This window comes from Nicotiana sylvestris, chromosome 4, assembly GCF_000393655.2.
Source record: "Nicotiana sylvestris chromosome 4, ASM39365v2, whole genome shotgun sequence".
NCBI classification, from domain to species: domain Eukaryota; kingdom Viridiplantae; phylum Streptophyta; class Magnoliopsida; order Solanales; family Solanaceae; genus Nicotiana; species Nicotiana sylvestris.
Window position 1 is genome coordinate 83265875 of NC_091060.1, and position 19430 is coordinate 83285304.

The following is a 19430-nucleotide window of genomic DNA, read 5'->3' on the forward strand; positions in this document are numbered from 1 at the left end:
ACGCACATGGCCAGTGCAAACGAAATTTTGGAATTTCGACAAAAGAGGAATATTGCCGTTATGGAACTTCAACCAAAGAAAGAGAAAAATCGCTGTTATTGCAGCACAAAAACATGCCACCAGTAGAGCATCTAAGAGGCCAGTGTTTAGCAAAAAGGAAAATACAGGGAAACTCAACTGAACAAGAAAGCTAATGCCTAGAAGGTAAAAGCAACTCAAATCAGTAAACCACCACTGTAGAATATATATGCTAGCAAATATACCTTCATTGAACTCCTCACTCTGACTGCTATCATCATCTTCATCGTCATCATCGTCTTTGTCGCCGTCACTTGCATCATCATTGCTGCTATCATCCTTTTTGTCGTCATTCTTATCCTCTTTAGGAGGTAACTTGGGTCTTGGAGGAGGAACAAAGCTGGTCGTTGATCTCCGTCGTGTATTTGAAACAATGTTGCTTAGGTCAATGCCTTCCAATTCCTTTGCTCTTTCCTTTCTCTTTTTGACTTCTTTGATTTCTGGGCCAATCAGAAGTGGCATCAGAATAAAAGTTACATAATAAAACTTCCCCATACATGCACCTATAAAGCTATTTAACACTTCCCAACTAGATATGGGAATTTGTTCAACCAAAAAGGAGCAGATAAAATAAGCAAGCAAGTCTTAAAGTAGCAGAGAGAGAATGATAGTAGCAAGAATTTGAAACAGAAGTGAGAAGCTATATTACATTTCAGCTGTAAAATTGTTAGATACCACACTTGCGGAATCTTCCTGCTCCTATTAGACACTTTTATATAGTAATATTGTACCTTTCTCGCTGGGATTCGTTGATAGCCCTTCTCCAGAAAGTATCTTTTCCAACTCCTTTATCAGGAAACCCTCACGCTTGTCGTCAGACACCTGCTTGGCTCTCTTATAAATAGAAGGAGCAACACTGGTTTTTAGGATGATCAGGTGCAGTTGAACGATTGAATTAGAATGTGGGTCTGTGCATCAGTTAATACATATAGAATTGAAATCTTACAAAAAGGCAAACCTCATCCCACAAGCTTTAATTATTGATTTCAAATGCTCCACACGTTTTCCATGTCCAGCAGTAGCTGGTGCTCCCTTTACAACTTTCTTCTGCATTTAGGTAAGTTTAATGAATAACCAAATACGCGCACAGGGAGTTTTTTTTTACAAATAAGCATAATTATACGGACATTATCATAATAACCTCACCTTGGCAGGAATTTCAGCAGATGATCCAGATTGACCATCTTCAGAATCACTCTTACTGGTATCTCCATCACTACTCTCATCTGATAGCTTCTTAGAAACTTCTTTCTGCTTTTTGGCAGGGACATTATCCTCTGAATTAGGACTTTTTCGTTTCTTCGGTCCTTCAGATTTCTCAGCCGTCTCTTTTGCGGCAGATTTCTTACCTGATTTTACTTTCTCTGCTACATTTTTACTTCGGCTGCTAAATGAATTAGAGTTTTCATCACTCTTCTCTGCTGCTTTATTTCTTTTTTCAGGGCTTTTCTTACCACTATTGGTGGATTTAGGAGCTTCAGAAGATGTTAACACCTGTTAACAATTTTTTTTTGAAAATAAATTAATAAACATACTCCCCCCTTCGAAGTAAAGAACTTTTCGAAACAAATCTGAAATCCCACCTCATCTACTTGGTTCTGAATAAACTTCTTAAAGGCATCAAGAGTATTTTTCTCAAGACCAAGATCTTCTTCCAGAAGTCGACGAACACCAGCAAGAGTTATTGACCTGAGATAGAACATTCACTTGAAACTGTTAAAGCACATAGAAAAGAACAAGAGGAAAATGAAGGGCCAAAATTTACACAAATAAATAAATAAAACCTTTGATGTGAAAGATAAATACATAAATAAAACCTTTGAGAGAAGAGGTAATGTTGAAATTGATCAAACTATTAAACAAGTGTTCAAGCGTATAACTAGTGAATACACCCATTTACTGCCTTCCCATTTATAACCCATTAGGTTGAATGCAAAATTCACCAGAGAATAACTCATTTTTCCACATTGTCAAGTATATAACAACACAATTGCTCATGAAGACTTCTTTTTGGGTAGGGGCCACCTTGCGCGCCTCGACAAATACACCGGGTAACTTGCTATAGTTCACAAGCAGAGGTGTAAGGTAAATCGGCTCACAAATGTTAGATTAGATGGCTCACACTGAGTCTTGCAGGTGGAATTCGAACTTGGAATCTTTATATTGTTGCTCCTAAGCATCAACCACTCAGCGATCCCTTGGGTACTACTTGTGAAGAGATTCTTATGGATCTCAACAACACTAGGGTACCCAAAGAAAGAGAAGAAAAGCAGAAGAAAAGAGAGAGAACAAGAACTTTTGTGCACCGCTACTTGAAGAAATTTAGCGTACCAGGCACCATGTTCTATCATGGATGGGCAGCCTTAAACTCATTGATAAAGTAAGGGCTCAAAAACAGTTATCTGAAAATGTGTAGTAAGTGTGACAGCAATACTTATAGTGACATTCAGGTAACTGTAATGCGAAATACTCATGTATCATTCATTATAGTCAACAAATAACCAATAGTTTTAGCAATACCCTTTTACCAACCAAAAACCCATTTTCCACCTTGCAAGTACATGACGACGGAATTGCTTCATGTGTTCTTATTGACTTTAAAGATTCTAAAAACGGCACCTTGGCACCCTTAATTCAATCCAGCAGACCCGCTGAGCACTCCTGTCATGGTCAAAATTCTAACTTGCCTTATGCACCAACAAGCACCGCAAAAGGTAACTAAACGTAACCCAGATATGATTTCATCAAAAGGATTGAGCCCCTTACCCTGTGGCCCTGCCTGAGGCAAAAAAGAAAAGAAAGAAGCCTCTATGGTTCCATCCAATCCAAATTTACAACAATCAAACTGTATAGCTCATGCATCAAACTCGCGCTTTAAAAGTATTGCCAAAAAAAAAAATCAGAAAAGAATCCTTGTATTTTGGATCATATATGAGAAGTAAGAAATCTTCAAATCAAAGAATGGTAGCATTTGGAAGGAGACTAACAGAGGTATAGAAATTTAAATATTCAGTCTTTTTATAAGAGATTCAGGATTGAGCTTTAGAATAATATTTCCATTTTCATTAGCGTCTGAAAAAGGAGCTATTGAGAACGGTCCTTGTTTAGGATATACAGGAAAGATAAAAAGGGAAAGAGAAGTAGTGTTCTAGCATACTTGGTCATTCAAGGAAGGAATAGTTCAAGGGGACAAGGTGGAGCCAGAGGATGAAATCATGAAAGGTAACAGTAGACAAAATCTCATTAATATTTTTATCTCTTTCTTTCTCCCAGTAACTTTTGAGTAGCAGGGGTTATGCCCTGCTTAGCTGCCTCATACGGATTTCAAGCAACTCTGCTTGCTGATTAAAGCAATAAGAATCTGCGATGGCCAAGGACAAAGTCATGGCAAGTCATTGCATGGAACAGATGTAAATATCTTAGAATTGAAAAAAGAGGAGCTAAAGCTGTGCACAAGTATGATTAACGCAATTGCAAAGCAATATGACAGTGATTCACACGGGGTATTGTTTGACGTTGGAAGCAAAGCGACATCGGATATATATGAGACTAAGGGGTGCACAAATAATTCTCCGACAAAATGCTTTACTCTTGAGAGAAATAAGGAAAAAGAGGGAAGGGAGGTAGCAAACAATCAAAGCCACTTTCAAGCAACTGTAGTGGCAACAGAAATTCTCTTTTCCTGTCATTCTTAGGTTATTGAGGCCCCAAGGATTGTTGGCAGAACCGGCAAGTAAGGAGTCATAGCTGTAAAAGATAGAATGAGTGACCCACATAGCAAATAAAGAAAACGTACTCAGAATTAGCTCTGAAGTGAGCAGCTCTCTCCCAGATGGCCTTCTTTATTGTGCTCTCACTTGGCTTTACACCTTGAGCATCCACTGATTCTGATTTAGAGCTCATAACGCCCATTATTGGAGAGTCATCCATTTCTGCTTCATCTTCAAGTGCTGTCTCTTTGGTATCTTTCTTTATCGCTTCCTTTCTAGGGGACTCGGCCGCTTCTATTTCTTGTTTAGCTGAAGAAGCATCTTTTTCCAAATTTTCCTGAGAATCCTTAGGGGCACCGTCATCATCAGCATTCTCCATTTGCTAGCATGTCAAACCAAAAAATTATTAGGTCCTCTACTTTTCCTGCGAGGGTATAAAATTTTACATGCCAAAGTGCAAAATATGACAAAATGAAGACAATGTTGCAGAAATAGCTACTGAAAGCATTGCAATTCGAAGCATAACTCTCATTTAATTAATCATAAATGGAGAATTTTGCTGTGAACTGACTAAACAACTACCTAGAAAAGTCTTAAGTAGAAACAACCATAAGAACATTTTCTGGTAAAGAGGGTGTCATTTTAAGGCTTGCTTGAGGCCCTTAAGCCCTAAAAGTAGGTACAACTCCGATATCAAGGCAATGGGCCACCTGCGCTCTATCTTGAAAAAGTGGGACTAAACAATAATTATAGTTGACAAATTGTATGTTAATTGTAAAAAGAACACAATGATTATATGCTAATGAGTAGGAATAGCAAATTACATATTTCATTTTTTTGATAAAGCAAATTAGATATTTCGTATTAAACACTAGTTACTACTCACTAAATCTTTTGCATCTAATTCAGAAATTTTAAATGACTTTCCTTAATTGACATGATTTTTACTTCATATATTTTACTTAATTGCATAAAAGGAGGGGAACAAAGGAGGGGAGAAGAAGTTATTCCGACTCGCTAAGGCGAGAGAGAGGATAACTCGAGACTTAGACCAGGTGAGGTGCATAAAAGATGACGACGGCAAAGTTCTGATGGGAGATGACCAGATTAAGAGGAGGTGGCAGACCTACTTTCATAAACTTCTAAGTGAAGAAGGAGATCAAGATATTAGACCTGGGGAATTGAGGAATGCCGACAGTCACCATGAATTAAGTAATTGTAGGGACATTGAGATCGATGAAGTCATGGAGGCAATGCGTAAGATGAGAAGGGGCAGAGCTACCGGGCCAGACGAAATTCCGGTTGAACTGTGGAGGTGTGTGGGTAGAGCAGGCTTGGAATGGCTTACTGCATTGTTTAGTGTTATATTCAAGACTAATAGGATGCCTGAAGAGTGGAGGTGGAGTACAATGGTCCCGTTGTATAAGAACAAAGGTGATGTCCAGAGCTGTAACAACTATAGGGGCATCAAATTACTAAGTCATACCATGAAAGTTTGGGAGAGAGTGGTAGAAATGAGAGTGCGAAGGACGGTGTCTATTTCAGACAACCAGTTCGGGTTCATGCCGGGACGATCTACCACAGAAGCTATCCACCTTATTAGGAGGATGGTGGAACAGTACAGGGATAGGAAGAAGGATCTTCACATGGTGTTTATTGATTTGGAGAAAGCGTACGATAAGGTTCCTAGGGAGGTCTTATGGAGCTGCTTAGAGGATAAAGGGGTCCCGATTGACTATATTAGGGTGATTAAAGACATGTATGATGGAGCTAAGACTCGGGTTAGGACAGTAGGAGGCGACTCTGAACATTTTCCAGTTATTACGGGGTTGCACCAAGGGTCTGCGCTCAGCCCATTCCTATTTGCCCTGGTGATGGATGCACTTACTCATCATATTCAAGGGGAGGTGCCATGGTGCATGCTATTTGCTGATGACATTATTCTAATTGACGAGACACGAGGCGGCGTCAACGAGAGGCTAGAGATTTGGAGACATGCTCTTGAGTCTAAAGGTTTCAAGTTGAGCAGGACGAAGACGGAATACCTCGAGTGCAAATTTGGAGTTGAGCCGACGGAAGCGGGAGTTGAAGTGAGGCTTGACTCTCAAGTCATTCCCAAAAGGGGTAGTTTCAAGTACCTTGGATCGGTTATTCAGGGGATCAGGGAGATTGACGAGGATGTCACACACCGTATAGGGGTGGGGTGGATGAAGTGGAGGTTAGCGTCGGGAGTCTTGTGTGATAAAAAAGTGCCACCGTTACTAAAAGGTAAGTTTTATAGAGCAGTGGTTAGGCCTGCCATGTTATATGGAACTGAGTGTTGGCCGGTAAAGAACTCACACATCCAGAAGATGAAAGTAGCGGAGATGAGGATGTTGAGGTGGATGTGCGGGAATACAAGAATGGATAAGATTAGGAATGAAGATATTCGAGAGAAGGTGGGCGTGGCCCCCATAGAGGACAAGATGCGGGAAGCAAGACTCAGATGGTTTGGGCATATTCAGAGGAGGAGCACTGATGCACCGGTGAGGAGGTGTGAGCGACTGGCTGTAGTGGACACGCGGAGAGGTAGAGGACGACCTAAGAAGTATTGGGAAGAGGTGATCAGACAGGACATGGCGCGACTTCGGATTACTGAGGACATGGCCCTTAACAGGGAATTATGGAGGTCGAGTATTAAAGTTGTAGGTTAGGGGAGAGTTGTAAATATTTCTACATCACAATAGAGTGAGACTAGCCAGTTAGGAGTTAAGACTAAGAATGTCATTGGTCATCTATTGATGCAGGGCTTTACCTGCTAGTCTTACTATACCAGTCATCTTTTTCGTATGTCGTATTCTGTATTTCATATCTATTGTATTGCTATTATTGTATTGCTGTTATTTTATTATGCATTTTTATGGTACTAATATATCGGCTTCTGTTGCTTTTTGAGTCGAGGGTCTCCTGGAAACAGCCTCTCTACCCTTCGGGGTAGGGGTAAGGTCTGCGTACATATTACCCTCCCCAGACCCCACGTGTGGGATTATACTGGGTTGTTGTTGTTGTTGTTGTTGTATATTTTACTTAATTGTTATTCTATTCAATTCCTTTATCAGATAGTTACAATTTATGTCTATAAATATTTTTTCTTGTATTACATATAAATTTTCTTTGTGCATTTCTCAGTAAAACTCGCGCATTAATTCTTTCTTTGCTTAAAGCCCGCTAGATCTTAGTGCTTTTCTGTTCTTTTCACCTTTGAGAACAGAACAATAAAGTGTTTTTAATGATCCGTTTGAAGTACGGTTAAGCCTTAATGCAAGTTGAGCGCTTCTTCTCACTTGGGTAGCAATTCGATGCAGGCACAAATGTGCTAAGGCGTGCGCCTAATCGTCTAAGGTTTCTGCTGAGATCATGAAAATTAAAGCAGTTACACGTTAGAATATGTCTTGCTCGAAAAGTGTCTAGGTTCATGGACTCTGAGCGTGAGACTATTTGACAATAATCTATAATGTTCAATAACATATTGTAGAATATTCCATATTTAATTTTAAGATAATTACTTAAATTGTTAGACATAGAGAATAGTTGCTTACCATGTTGTACATATCCTAAGACTCCTACATAAGAAGTCTCTCTCAACATTGTAAATCACCAATCAAAAGAAAGTTTTCCTATTTTCACCTATTCTAGCTTGAAAAAAATGGCACTAAACAAATCTTTTTTTACAAGATAGAGCTGCATTAAACAATGAATATATAGCTGGCAACATGACAAATTAATTGTAAAAAAAGTGTTACAAATAATTTTATTACTAATCAGGAATAGGGAATTAAAAAATTTAGCATAAGAAAACTATTCATCAACTGGATGTAAAAACTTAAAAGTGCATCTATAGTTGTTCACGAAGTTAAGTTGTTTACTGATATGGTGAAGAAAAGACCCGCCGACAAGATTTATACAAAAAATAAAGAATCCTACGTAAGCATGAATTTCTATAAAAACCAAGATATCACCAAAGCTAAATGGAATATCATGCGCAATTCCAAAGATGTGCAAAAGAATAAAAATCTCTCACTGGTACATGTATATTTCTTTCCATATTGTCAGGTGAGTGCTAAATAAGCCACCTCAAATGTTTTTTTGCATCTGAATTCAAAGTTAAAAGCAGTTTTTAGACTTAAGTTTTACTAAATACATTTCACCTAATTGTAGGGTTTCAAATTGATATTTTGAGGGATGTTTGTTTCACTTCACATGCTTGTCTATGTCACAAATGCTTCACATCCTTTACATTGTCATCACTTCTCTATCAAGTTTTGGCCGAACACTATCACACACATTGTATACGCGAGTCCTTGATTCGCACTTCCCGAAATTCTTTCAAACTCCTTAGTTTCAGAGATCGGCGTACGAGTCTGACTACGTGGCATCTTGCAATTCTTCAGTCCCATTCTAAAAATCTAAGAAAAGAAACTCTACTCCTGAAAAGTTTTAGGTCATTTTGCATGCATACACCATAAGCAGGGCAAGTGACCTTGCAATTAGGAAATCTCCATTGCATCAATGGGTTTTTGACACAAATAACGCACATTTTAGGTTCCTCACAAGTTGCGGCAGTGGTGGACAAATATCAGAGTAGCTCATGGATACAAGATCCGAAGACATCTCGTTCCTAACTGCACTAATGAATATCAGGCCAATTAAAGTGTTGATTAAGTTGCTAATCGAGTTCTAGGATCCGACCCCAGTCGCATTTAGATACATTGAGTTCGAGATTACGCCAACCTTAGAATAGATCAGTAGCTTCACAGGGTTACCCTTGGAAGTGAGGAAACCGATAATTCCGCTAAAGCAGGCTGGGGGCATGTTCTTCCGTTGCATCGGTCTACGGAATAACATGGCATTGGGGTGTGTTGAAGGTGGCCGGATCAATTTGGACTACTTGTTCGAAAAGTACGGTCGCCAGAACAGTTTTGACAAATTCCGAGAAGATTTCAATTGCACACAGGAGAAGCAGGAGAGAAGACGCCTCGTGACTTTTTCTATTGCCCTCTTAGGAGTTTTGATCTTTCCACAACGACAAGGATGCATCATTTCTCCTTCTCCTGTGGTACGAGCTATGTTCGAATGGAATCTTGAAGTTACGCACGTGTCGATGATTCTCCCAAAAATGTTTTGAGCCCTGTCCGACTGTTCTAGAGGGCAAAACTTCTTTGAAGGGGGCAATTTACTTCTACAAATATGGGCCACAGAGCACTTCTTTCTGCGGGAGCCGATCATAGACTATTTCATCGTGACAAACAACAAGATTTGTAGTCACGTTGAAAGGATGAGACGTTGGAATGCCCCAAAAGGCTTTGATGAATGGCTCCAGCTCCTCACACATCTCACGGGGGATGATATTTAGTGGAAGTTGTCTTGGATGAATGAAAAAACATTGGTAAGAGGGCTACAAAGTACTTTATTAAGTTGGTAGGGCTAAGAAGGTCCAGCCCTATGCCCTTCTTCAGGTCCAAAGCCAATTTGGCATAACTCAAGATGTCCCCCCCTCCGGCCGAACATCGCTTTGTTTGAGAATCCCTACTATGAGGGATTGGCAATTCCAAGGGCAAGAGAGTTGTTGCATGAATGGTAATTGTTGATATGGGGGAAGTAGGATGGTGCACCCCTAGGTATTATGCCTGGCTCGTAGAAGGATAAAAGACATCTCAGTCAAGCAGTGAGGGAGAGTTGGCAAGCCTTGAGGATGTTAGGGCGAGCACAGCATGACGTGCGACCACACATCCATGCCACTACTTCAATGATAGAGCAGTAATTCTGGCACAATGGACCACATGATGCCGGATCATAAAAAAGTTACAAACAAAGAGGACCCAATCGAGGAGGATCCAAAAGAAGAGTTGGGAAAAGACGAAGAGGACCCAACAAAGGTTGACGTGATCTCAAAGTCAATGAATCTAAATACGACTTGGGTCGGATCCCAGAACTCAATTAGCAACTTAATCAACACTTTATTTGCCATAATATTCATCAATGCAATCAAGAACCCAAGATGTCTTAAGACCTTATAACCATGAGCTACTCAGATATTTGTCCACCATCGCCGCAACTTGTGAGGAACCGCATTGACCATGTGGATGTTGGGAATGGTTAGATTGATCTCCATCTATAAAAGAAATTCCGAACCCCTCATGGTTAAATTTGGATCTATCTATTATTATTTCATGTGCGTCATTCTGTCAAAAACCCGTTGACGCAAGGGAGGTTTCCTAATTGCAAGGTCAATACCAAGGATTGCGCTCCCTATGGTGTATGCATGCAAAATGACCTAAAGCTTTCTAGGGCTAGAGATTTTTCTCTTAAGTTCTTAAATTTATAGATTAGGACCGAATAATTGCGAGATGGCACGTAGTCAGACTTCTACGCCGATCTTTGAAACTAAAGAGTTTGAAAGAATTTCGGAGAATTGCAAAGCAACAACTCCTGTGTACAGTGTGTGTGAAATGTACGACCAAGACTCGACAGAGAAGTGACGACAATGTAAAGAAAGTGATAATAAGTAAAGCATGTGAAGCATTTGTGACATAGATAAGCATGCGATAACAAATTGTGATAAGTAAATTTTGAAATAAACAAACATCTCTCGAAAAGATCAATTTTAAAAATAAGTCCACTATGAGCACTGCACATAGGAAGAATTTCACCAACTCTGGAATATATTTTAGGAGATGGTTGCACCAACAAATAAGAATGGAAGTGACTCCAACAGCAGTTGGACTAAGATTCAAGTATCATAGTGGTGAAGGTAGTGAAGGGTTTCAAGATTTCGGATATTGACATATTTGAGCAACAAAGTGCAGCGAGATAGGTTTACTACAGGAGAAACAATTGCAAAATCAAAGGATAAGAGAAGGAGGAAGGACGGTAATGATGGCCGATAGAAAGCAGGGATGGAAGGCCATGTGGTTGAAGAGGGACAATGTTCTGATGCCAAACCCTTAATTGCAAGCTAATCTTATACTTACTTTATTAGTAGTTGTTAACTACTCCTAGATTAATCTAAACATTTTGTGTTCTTCAGCTCCCCTAGATTCTCGATTTCTTTCAAATTTTTCACATCCCATGTGCATATTCAGATTTTATTCCAACTCATTACAATATATCTCATACTTATTTTATTAGCAGTTGTTACGACACATTCATCTATGCATTAAACATGTTGACAATGCCTATAATCAAAGAGATCTTCTAAGATACAATTTGAGACATTCTTTTTCTTATCTTAAATAAATATTATGAAATTTCTTTTCTCTTGAAAGATGTCTTGACAAATATATGCTACAGCAATCTACTGTACTTCAGTTACCATATAAAATTAGATTTTGCAGAATGGTATGACATTCGGATATGGAGTATGTGAAATTGATGCTCTTTATGCGGCATTTAATACTAAACTAGTCCTATATTTCTATGATGACAGTAACTAGAAGAAAAATTCTCACGTATTCTTGTTATGTCTACTATATCCATTGAGCTCTATATGGGAATTGGGAACAGAAATCCTTTTCCTTCTTTAACTACCCTCAAACTGTCTCGACCTCATATTCTCGGTTCTTAATGGCACAGTAAGATAATCATTAAGCCCCAATATGTAGAAGCCTAAACAAATCTGCTGCTCAAAGTTATTTCTCTTTTAAAGAATTCTTCATTCATCAGACATTATGTTTCAAACACCCGTCACATTAAGAACTTCTTGACTTAAATCTATATAATGACCTTAAATAGTTGAATTATGCCTTGATCATTTCGAGCAAATTAACGGAGCCCAAGACAAAGGAGAGAGATTACCAAGCAACAGAGCCTGGAAAGTTTTCCTGAAACAGTGATGTTGGGATAAGGAAGGAAAGAAATCAGCTAGGTTTACTCCAATATGTTTGAGATTGTTTCCTGTTTGGAGCTTCTAACAAAAATTATTTACTTAACACAAAATTACTACGATAGAGATTTTAGTTGGCATTATCCAACACCAAGCCTGGATTGATTTTTAACTTTAATCTGCAGGCCATCTATCTAAGGAACATGTAAAACATAAGAAGGCAGAAGCTTGTAGAATCCATATCAACTAAACTACTCCCTTCGTTTTAATTTATGTAAACTTATTTGACTGGACACAAAGTTTTTTAAAAAAAAAGACTTTTGAACTTGTGGTTTTAAATATGCCATAATATTTTTATGAGGACTATAAGAGTTATGAAACATGTGGTTTTAAACATGATGTAACACTTGTGTTGCTCTCATTAAGGGTAAAATGAAAAGTTTAAGTTAAATTGTTTCTAATTCAGAAAGGGGTCATTCTTTTTTTAACGGACTAAAAAAAATATTGATTCATACAAAATTGAAACGGATGGAGTAATAAGTACATATAGGGCTTCTCATGAGATTTTATGCTTACAATTAACTCAGAACATACTTAACAACATAAAAACAATTGAAACCATTATCCACCTTAACTCTTTTTTTCTACATCGTCTCTTTTATACTGTGAAAGTTACCTTTCTTCCCAAATGACATTGAAACAACCAGACGGAAAACAAGCAACCGACAGAATACAAGGATATCATGTCAATGTAAAAGACAAATACATCAAAAAGATGTATATTTAAAAGATGCAATCTCCAATGAGGGAGGGCCGAGGCAAGTTGCTCTCCACAATCTTATGAGAATTACGTGTCCTTTTTATGTTACTTGTTTCTACTAAATCCATATCTTTGCTTATGAAGCAAGAGAACGAGGGCTTCACTAGAAGACAATGGTAATTTGTCTCGGAATTTTTATGGACTTGCAATACTTTCAATAGATGGATAACACGTTATAGGAAGAGCTTCTTCTGGAAGGTGATGACTACCAAATGAACATTGGAGCATGTAATATAAGGGTTATCACTTTCTGGGCGAAACCATGTGCTTCAGAGAAGTGAAATATAACTCAAATAACAAATTCTCCTCCTAGTAGGTTCTCTTTTCTCTTTTTTTTCCTTGAAGGTTTTGATTCTCAATGGATGAAAGACCATTAAATGCCGATAAGAGGGTATCACGGGAAGAAGAAATTGAACCAAGGTCCAGTAAGGTCTTGAATAAATAATAAAAGAAATTTATCCTCCTATAGCAAAGGTATACACCCTATTTATTATAAACCAAAATCATTTTAAAATATTATTTTCTATAGCTACCTTTTATGTTTTATAGCAAAATAGGTATTTATGGTATATACTACCACTGAGGCATGAAATGCGCTACTTATGTTTTTCCTCTCTCTTTCTTTCAATTAACACAAGATTCACTCTCAGATTTTTTCTTCTTTCTCTCTTCCATCCTTCTGTCTCTTCGAGCAACTCAAGCCCTAGTACTGATGGCCAACGAGAAAGAAGAATCTCTCTTCGAGCAACACAAGATACACGCCCTAGTAATGAAGGCTGACGAGACATTAGAATAGAGTAGAAGGCAGCCAGGAAATAGAAAAGAGTGAATTTTTCGAACAGAAAGGAGCAATGTGATGAACTTTTATCAAAAATTTGTTGTACGGATCCAACGAACTTTCTTCTCTTCTTGGCCGGAAAACGCCATCTCCGACGAACTTTTTTTTTTTCTTTGCTATTTAGTCACATACAATGATACAAATACATTGTATTCTGTACAAGTTCACTCAAACACATTGTATTTTTATATAAATACATTTTTTTGCATGTATTTATGTATTTCGAAGATCTGTAATTTTTTAATACATCTGAATACACCTGTATTCATGCATACTATATGAATACAGGATATAAACATTGAAATACACTAAAGACAATATTAAAATAAAACAGAATATAAATAGTGAATACATTTAATTTTAAAATACAGTGAAATACAGTAAAATACACTGAATACAAATAGAAACACAGTGAATACAACCAATGAAATATACTGGATACAGCAGTAATAACATGTATTAGGAATAACTAAAATACTGTTAATACAAATACATTTGAATACACTGAATATAAAATAGCAAATACATAAATATAAACATTGAATCTAATGAATGCAACAGTAAAAACAATATTGAAACACACTAAATACAACAGTTATATACAACTGAAAAATCATTCTAATTAATTGGGTTGATAATGAGGCATGTTAGAATTGATTTTGTTGAGTTATATTAGGAGTGTATCACGCTAATTGATATTATTTCCGTTATTAGACAGCTGGACATACCTATTTTTAACGTGATTGTCGTTACTGTATTCATGAATACATGCGCGTACAGTTGGACTACCCTGATTTTAGGCGTTTTTTGCTGTTGTATTCATGAATACAGCAGTGCGAATACAACGAATACACTACCATAACAACTGAATAGTAGCTATAGGAAGTAATTATGTATACGGTAGCTATAGAAAGTTAATAGCCACTAAACAATAGTGGTTTGTTCCTTAATAATAAACTCAGAAGCTGCAGTAATTTGGTTGCCTCGTACCAGCAATACAGATTCTCTTTTCCCTGTCAGAGAGCATCAGTTGGGCAAGTAGCTTATATTCATGCTTGTTAAGGAAAGTTTTTATCCTCTTTCTTTTCTATGGTTGTTGCATGTGGGAGTGCAGAAGAAATAGGTATAGACAAGTATTTGAAACAACTTACCCAGGAAAGCATTTTAACGGAAGCCAAAGAAAAAGTGTTATTCAGATGTTTGAGACCTTAAAAGCATCCCTTACTTTCACTAAAATAAGAACCTCTTCTTACCCAAAAAAAACGAACCTGAAAATTAGAAAGCTAGGGAGTGTCGACTGTGAAGGGATGTGAGTGTTTTCATTATTGCCAAAATTGGCTCTAGTACTCTCTAACATTGATGATCAACTCCTTGATTCAATTGTTTGACTTCTAAAGACAAACATAATGGTCTGAATGCAGGTAAAGCATTCAAGCTGAACACATCAGAAAGGCAGCACTCCCTTCATCCAAGTTCGATATCCTACTTTCACTTGTCTGGTTAACAAGAAAGACTTGAAACTTTCATGTTCACTGCGAGAACTTTAGGACCATAGCTTACCTTGTAAATTTGTAGGAATACTACTACTACTACTACTACAACAACAACAACAACAACAAACGCAGTGTAATCCCACAAGTGGGGTCCGGGGAGGACAGTGGGTATGCAGTCTTAACCCTACCTTGTGAAGGACCTTCTAAATTTGTAGGAATAAGAATGGATAAATTAGAATTGAGAAGATCAGATGCTTGCCCCATTCATTTATTTTTGGAGTTGTATGAATGTTCTTTTAAATTTTTCCAAGCACAGATGCCTTCCCTGTTCTTTTCATTCATTTACAGAAGAATAGTAATGTGACATACGCTCTTACTGGAAACCATACTGGTGTTGTTCGGAATAATCAGCTTCAGAGATCTGTTAAAGATTGCAAATGGAAAGGTGATTTGTTCAGACAATTGTTACAATGTTAATGTTCAATAAGGTGATGACCGGATCTTCTTGCTTAAAGATAAAGGTAGTGATTCTTCTGTGAAGTATTATAACAACTGTATCAACTACAGCGCTAGTAATGATGATCATTGAAGATTTTACTGCCCAAGGTTTATAGTGCAGTTTATATGATAGATAAGTTGCGACAGAGAAGGCAACTACAATGTAGCATTCTATTTTCATCTTTTTTCGTGGTCTATTGGGTTATGCCAGCTGATATTAGATCTCATCTAGTACGGCATGTTAGAAAAGACCAGAGGCTGGAAAAGAGGGACTTCTGAGTATTCTGGATAGTTAAACGGAAAAGAATTGAAACTCATCTTCGTAAGATAAATAGTTCCCTTTTTCCTATTTTCTTTTGATCCATTTTTGGGCCAACAAGAGTGTTCCCCAGAGTGTATTGATTCATGGCAGTAGTATGCAATCAAAATTTATTAAAATAAGGAATATGCCAGAAGATCAAGAAGGTAAACACTAAAATGATAGTAAGAGATATCTACTAACTTTTTTGATAAACAATTCAAAACATTATAAATTTATGCACTAAGCCAGTGCATCAGACATAATTACAGGTTGTGCAAACCCTCTATTGTGCCTAGCATTCCATCAACATCATGTTCAATTACCAGATTGCACCAAAAAGCTAACCAAAAAATACATCTCTGTTTAAGGCTGTGAATGTTTCTCGTTGTGCCTTCAAATATTCTGTTGTTTCTTTCAAACCAGACAGTCCACCTAAACCCCAAATCGTAAGACATATCTCCTAACTAATAATGTTTCTCTAGACAACTTAGTAAGTAAAATGTGAAATTTCAATAACTGCTCTAATACATTATGAAATAGCTTGCAAGACAATGCAGAAAACACACTATAAATTTATGCACTAAGCCAGTGCATCAGACATAATTACAGGTTGTGCAAACCCTCTATTGTGCCTAGCATTCCATCAACATCATGTTCAATTACCAGATTGCACCAAAAAGCTAACAAAAAAATACATCTCCGTTTAAGGCTGTGAATGTTTCTCGTTGTGCCTTCAAATATTCTGTTGTTTCTTTCAAACCAGACAGTCCACCTAAACTCCAAATCGTAAGACATATCTCCTAACTAATAATGTTTCTCTAGACAACTTAGTAAGTAAAATGTGAAATTGCAATAACTGCTCTAATACATTATGAAATAGCTAGCAAGACAATGCAGAAAACACACTACACAAAATGTAGCATTTATAAACTAAGCAACCAATAAGATTACCTTCTCCAAGAACTGTTTAATGAATTTTTTATGCACATCAAGAGCATACGTTTCAAGCTCCAAGTCTTTCTCTATAAGTCTACGGACCCTCTCCAAAGTGAAGGAGCTGCACCATAAATTCAAAAGCCACTCAGCAATGCGTTAGATCTATAAAATATTTGAATAAGAAAAAGAGCCTTTTGAGGAGAAGAAGATCATGCATGGACAATATTTGCCACTTTTAACTCTGAATTACCCTAACACCTTCAGCTTTATTCTCCCCATATGCTGTTAGATAAAAGGTTTAGGTTAGATGGTCACACTCAAGCTGCTCAAGGAATAAGAATGTTTGCTCTTTCTTTTTCACAAGTAGCTCTTAGTCAAAGAGACATTATTGAATTTCTATTTCCAAATATTGATTAGAATGCTCATCTATTTCAACGTGACACCAGAGACCACATTATATTTAAAACGTAGTTGTTAATTCAAGATATCTCACAAATAAATTAATCGGGATATCCGTCACATATCAAGATTGATGTTTGACTTAATTCAAGAAAAAAGATCCATAGTAAGTATCCAAATTATTTGAGGAAAAAAAAAAGGTCCAAATTTACTCCTCAACTTTTAACAATGGCTCAAAATTAAGCTTAGATTGGAGCTCCATTAGGGTCAAGGGACAAAACAAGACTTTATCCCAACAGATGGTTTAAAATTAACCTAAGATGGAGCTCCATTAGGGGGTCAAGGGCAAAAACAAAGACTTTATCCCTACATATGGTTTAAAATTAAGCTCAGATTGAAGCTCCATTAGGGGTCAAGGTCAAAAGCAAGACTTTATCCCTACAAATGGTTTAAAATTAACCTCAGATTGGAGTTCATTAGGGGGTCAAGGACAAAAACAAGACTTTATCCTTACAAATGGTATAAAATTTACCTCAGATTCGAGCTCCAATTAGGGGTCAACGGCAAAAACAAAGACTCTATCCCTACATATGGCTTAAAATTAACCTCAGATTGAAGCTCCATTAGGGGTTAAGGACAGAAACAAAGACTTTATCCCTACATATGGTTTAAAGTTAATCTTACATGTCAGATTGAAGCTCCATTAGGGGTCAAAGGCAAAAACAAAGACTTCATCCCTACAAAAGGTTTAAAACTAACCTCAGATTGGAGACCAATTAGGGGTCAAGGGCAAAAACAAAACTTTATCCCTACAAATGGTTTAAAATTAACCTCAGATTGGAGCTCCATTAGGTGTCAAGGGCAAAAACAAGACTTTATCCCTACAAATGGTTTAAACCTAACCTCAGATTGTTTATCCCTACAGATGGTTTAAAACTAACCCCAGACTGGAGTTCTATTAGGGGTCAACGGCAAAAACAAAATGTTATCCCCACAGCTGGGTTTAACACAAAGATAAGGCACAAGATGAATGCCTCTGGGTCTTTTATTGGATCATATCTTAAGATACTGTCAATTGTGCAGGGAAAAGATGTATATAATATACTTATACAAACAAAAAGTGGTATATTATTATTACTCGTATGTCGTTTGCTTTCGTTATCTTTTTATCTTGATGTTGCTACTGTTTCTTGCTTCCTTCTCACTGTTCTTTGAGTCGAGGGTCTATCAGAACAACCTCTCTACCTTCGCAAGGTAAGAGTAAGGTTTTCGTACACATTACCCTCCCAAGACCCTACTTGTGGGATTACACTGGATTTGTTGTTATTGTTGTTGTTGGAAAACTTGCAGGATACCCCAATGCTAACACGAAACAAACGCAGGCCAAATATATTTTCAAATTAACTCTCCTCCCTCCAACTGCTTCAAATTTTTTTTCCTCCTTTTCTTTTTTAGTTCAAAAATAAGAATATATCTCCAATTTTCACTCAACTGATAGAAATTAACGCCCTTTAGCACTAACTAGGAGTAGAAAAAACCACTAACACTTAATACGGGTAGGGATCCGGGTCTGAAAACCCAACGGTCCTGGCACCTCCAGCATAATCAAAGCACTGTATACAAAATAATTCTACGAAAACAGAATAAAATCAGGAGGAGGGGGACATACTCGGCATTTTCTTTGAAATGTTGAAGGCGGGAGCGCAAAGCTGACTCAACCTTGGATTCTATTCCGCCTTGCTTCTCTTCCTTCTCCTCCTTCGCCATCTTCTGCTGTAACCCCTATTTGCCTCCAATCTCTCACACACACACGAAAAAATAAACACGCTTTTGAAGTCTCGAAGATTACAGTAATGTAGGGGGGAGAGTTTAGGGCGTAACTAAAACCTCAACAAGTGTGAGTCTCCCTCCGTTCACACCTTGTCTTTTCTCTTTCTCCTTTCTTTCTACTGGTTTATTTTCACGTGTACTTCTTTTTTCGAATTTTCACATGGATTATATTTGGGGGGTTTTTTGGCAAATACATGTTTGGCCATAGATTTTATTTATATTTTGGTAAATTCTCAAAACTCAAAATCCAAATCCCATTTTGATAAATTCCCAAAATTCAAATCCCAAAACCAAATTTTGACCCAAAATATTACTATTACATTTTTAAATATTGCCCCAAATTTTTGTATTTTATAAAAGAGCCCATCATTATTATTTTGTAACAATGCTGCATCGTCTTTTCGGTCATCTGATAGTGTATTATGTAGTTCATTATAAAAATGATAAATTTGTACAAAATTTATTTATGTTCAGGACTAAGGTTTGCTATAATATAATGAATGTTATTGATAAAGGTATTATTGGGTATTTGTGATAGTTTTTAAAACTTGTGGGTATAAGTCATGTTTCATGTTTTTTCAACAAACAAAAAAAGTGAAATATGTTTTGAAAACTTATGTCCAAACACATTTTCATATTCAAACCAAATTTCACCCAAATCAGATT

At 37.2% G+C, this 19430-nt stretch overlaps 1 protein-coding gene across 1 annotated transcript in view; it reads right to left on the minus strand.

The window, feature by feature from the left end:
• The window catches only part of LOC104226847 (uncharacterized), a 19476-nt gene extending 571 nt beyond the window's left edge, over positions 1 to 18905 (minus strand). The window contains exons 1-8 of the mRNA XM_009778927.2: positions 18604 to 18905; positions 16551 to 16656; positions 3875 to 4170; positions 1662 to 1767; positions 1225 to 1572; positions 1037 to 1125; positions 810 to 934; positions 264 to 518 (exon numbers count right to left, since the gene is read on the minus strand). Coding sequence (XP_009777229.1) covers positions 264 to 518; positions 810 to 934; positions 1037 to 1125; positions 1225 to 1572; positions 1662 to 1767; positions 3875 to 4170; positions 16551 to 16656; positions 18604 to 18701 — 1423 coding nt within the window. The 5' untranslated portion in view covers positions 18702 to 18905. The remainder of the gene's footprint in view (positions 1 to 263; positions 519 to 809; positions 935 to 1036; positions 1126 to 1224; positions 1573 to 1661; positions 1768 to 3874; positions 4171 to 16550; positions 16657 to 18603) is intronic.
• Positions 18906 to 19430: the final 525 nt, after the last annotated feature.